This window comes from Phaethon lepturus, unplaced genomic scaffold (assembly GCF_000687285.1).
Source record: "Phaethon lepturus isolate BGI_N335 unplaced genomic scaffold, ASM68728v1 scaffold55538, whole genome shotgun sequence".
Taxonomy (NCBI): Eukaryota; Metazoa; Chordata; class Aves; order Phaethontiformes; family Phaethontidae; genus Phaethon; species Phaethon lepturus.
In genome coordinates this window covers 1-3,487 of record NW_010559390.1, presented here as the reverse complement: position 1 = coordinate 3,487, position 3,487 = coordinate 1, and the positions used below count along the sequence as shown (strand labels likewise).

The 3,487-nt window shown below is 49.6% G+C and overlaps 1 protein-coding gene across 1 annotated transcript; it reads left to right on the top strand.

The window, feature by feature from the left end:
- Positions 1–298: 298 nt before the first annotated feature.
- On the top strand, positions 299–3,075 carry LOC104614058 (BTB/POZ domain-containing protein KCTD17-like; the record flags this gene model as incomplete). Its single annotated transcript, XM_010293329.1, has 3 exons — positions 299–511; positions 1,118–1,226; positions 2,984–3,075. Coding segments are annotated over exons 1-3 (414 nt in total), but the record flags the coding sequence as incomplete, so codon positions are not given.
- Positions 3,076–3,487: the final 412 nt, after the last annotated feature.

Below are 3,487 nucleotides of genomic sequence, written 5' to 3'. Positions count from 1 at the left end.
ATTTTTGCATAACACCCTGCACCTCCGAAGTGCTGGGTGACCCCTGATTAGTGAAAACGGGAGCGGGGTGGGGGAAAGCCGGGGAACGTCAGGGCTGTGGAGCTGTGGTTTTGCCCACCCCTAATAGCCGCAGCAATATCCTCCAGCACGGAGCATCATTCCTCCCCGCGGGACTCCCAGGGAGGACCCTGGTCCCCGGGAAACAAAGCTGCGGCGGAAGGAGAGGCAGATAAACTACAGATCCCGGCATTCTCCGGCCAGGCAGCACCTGCGGCAGTCCCTGCACGGTGGGGGATGGATGAGGATGAGGATGGAGGGCGGGGAGGAGATGCAGGGCGCCGTGGGGCTACGCTGCAGCTGGGACATCCCGCCACCCGCTGGCACCCAGGCCAAGTGGGTGAGGCTCAATGTGGGGGGCACCGTCTTCCTCACCACCAGGCAGACCCTGTGTCGGGAGCAGAAATCTTTCCTGTGTCGCTTGTGCCAGGGCGAGGAGCTGCAGTCGGACCGGGTAAGGCAGCAGGGTTGCCTCCCGCACCGTGCCCCACCGAGCATGGGGAGGGCTGGAGGGCTGGAGCCAGACCCCAACGGCTGCAGGATTAACTGAGAGAAAAATGCTTGCTCTTTCTCCCTCCTCTCCCGGGAAGGATTTACCCTTGCCAGGTCCCACCTTGCTGTGTTGTAGCCTGGCACTTGTCTTCCCCAGCTGGGGAAAAGAGACGCCATCTCCTCGCCGCCCCTTCTCTCCCAACTCTCAGTCACCCCACATCCCCTGGGTCTGCCTCCCAGCCGTGTCTGCCTGACTCAGCCCTGTCCCCTGTAAGGGGCTCTCTGCTCTCACACCAGGCCTGTATGCACAGTTGCAGCAGGAGACTGAGGCCTGTTCTTTTGGCTTTCTCAGCTGGGTTGGTCCATGCTGAGCATACCAATAGAGAAGTTAAAATCCAAGGTGGGCTGACTTGGCTAGGGACCCTCAGGGGCCCATGGTTTCCAAGGAGTCTTAGAAATAGTGGACAGTTTCGTTTAGGTTTGTGTTTTCTTACCGTCTGGAGCATTTGAGGGTTGATTACAAGTTTCCCATGAGGTGTTTCTCCTTGTGGTCTATCTCTGTTTCTAGGATGAGACTGGTGCATACCTAATAGACAGGGATCCCACTTACTTTGGACCCATCCTGAATTTTCTCCGTCATGGGAAGCTGGTCCTGGATAAAGATATGGCTGAAGAAGGTGAGTCTTGGAGCTGAGAAACCTCCCACTTAACATTGCTGCTCTAGCCAGGACACAGTAGGACTTGTTGACCTTACTGTCTCTCATTCTCCTTCTGGAGGTTGATGTAAGGGGATTTGAGAAGGCTATCCCTGCAACTCTTGCAAAGCATACCGATGTTTCCTTTGCTAAAGGGGTTTGGAGGAGGTGAGGAATGCATCCTACAGCTGTTGTGGCTTCACGACTGTTTGTTCAGCAGAGATGTCACCAAGACAGGAGTAAGCAAGATCTCCGAGCCTCAGTAAACCATTTTTCACTTGTTCCTGATCCACTTTTAACCAGGCTTTGTGACTGAGTTTTCTGTTAATGACTGAGTGTTTCTAATTGGGAATGAAAACCCAGAAGACCAAACAAAACCAAGTTCATCCCTTCTACTGACTGTAGTAAAGACCATCATTAATTAGTGATATGCTATGTGTGCTACTAGTGCTCTGATGGGTTGTGGACTGCAGCAATTCCAGTGGAGCAAGCCAGGCAAACCAATCCCTCATTTGAGGTTGACAGGGGGTCCAATACAATAACTCAGTAACATCACAGTGTTACCAGCCAGCAGTCCCCAATGCCTCATCATTTTTTGGATGCTGGAGTCTAACAGGGAGCCAATTCCAAAGACAGGCTGTGCTGTCCTGTCCTTGCCAAGCACAGTTTTCTGCATGTTCATTAGTCGTCTTGCCTCTTTCTCTTACAGATTTTTACCTAATGCAAGGAAAGTTTTCTTCAGAATCATCTTATGAGTCATATTTCCAAAAATATATCTAAGCAATGATACAGAATTGTAATAAACAGAATTCTGAGATCTTTTCTACTTGAGGTCAGACAGAGTTCATCCACAGGTTTTAACATCAAATCTGAAGCATAAACAGGAGTCCCGTTCATAGATTAACATTCCCTCTTGTTCCTGCTGCAGACACTCAGGCTGGCCAAAACTAACCCATTAAATGATTCACGGCTGAATGAGGGACTCAGAAGAGGTCTGAGTGTGTCAGGTAGTGAAGGATCAATCTGCCCACCTGCACTGTCTGTGTGCTGCCTTGGGGACATGTGAGTGTTGGCTCCTAGCCACCTTTCCCTCACTGACCTTCTGGGAACCCTTTCCCTGAAGGCCTGTTAGCAAACAGGTGAGTCTCAGGAAGAAGTGGTGGTTACAGACACCACAGAGAAAAAAACTAAACCACTTCTCTGTTTACCTGTTTTGAGGTGAAGCACAGGGGAGAGAGTCAAAGATCATCTGAAAGTCATATGGGGCTGCCATGTGGGTGCAACTCCAACTGTCCCAGGAGGAAAGCTGGGATTTTCTAGAGTCTTTTGGTGACAAGGTCAGAACAAGTTGTGGTTCTGTGCCTTAAGAAGAGGGTCTGAACAAGGTGATAACTAGTGGTCATTGAGGGAGGCTGGAGCCTACATTTATTCTTCTTGGCCAGTTATCTGGGAAAGGTGTTATCAGTCCTTGGCAGAAGCCTTCCCTGGCAGTGCCTGTTTCTGTAGTAGCAGGCATCATAAAGACCTTGGGGTGAGCATTAGAAATGCAATGCAGAAAGCCAGGGTTAAATTCTCTGTAGTAAGAGTTTCAGGCAACACAAAGCTGTTAAAAAGTGAGGCTGCAGTGTCATATCTCCCTATGGACTTTGGGAAGCTCAGAATTGATCTTTTGCAAGCCAAAAAACAAAGACAGGCTGTTAAGTTTCTGTCTTTGTGGTCCTTCTGTCTTTCTTTCTCAGGGGTCCTAGAAGAAGCTGAGTTCTATAACATTGGTCCTTTAATCCGAATGATCAAGGATCGACTGGAGGAGAAGGACTTCACAGTAACTCAGGTATGGAGAGAAATGGCAAGGAAAAATAGAGTGGGGTGGGTGAAGGAGGAAATGTGGAAAGGGAGAGGTGAGTCTACAGGGAGAGCAGACTTGGGAGAAGCAGGAAGGAATGGAAAGAATCAACTAATTAGAGTTTATGTGCTGATGTCTACATAGCAAAATCTTGCAGCGGACAGGCTACCACCATTTTAATTATAATAAACAAGTTACAGGATTGTTTTGCATCCCCAGAAATAATGCTGGATGTAGCCCCTGAAACCAAATCAGCTTGTCTAGCTTTTGGAAGAAGGCAGCTGGTTGCTGTGGGCTATGGAATTACGTTTCTGAGGAGAGCGAAGGTGTCGTGAGGAGGAGGGCTCTTGTGTGGGGAGTCCTGGGAGTATAATCACAGCAAAGAGCATGGGGATACCTG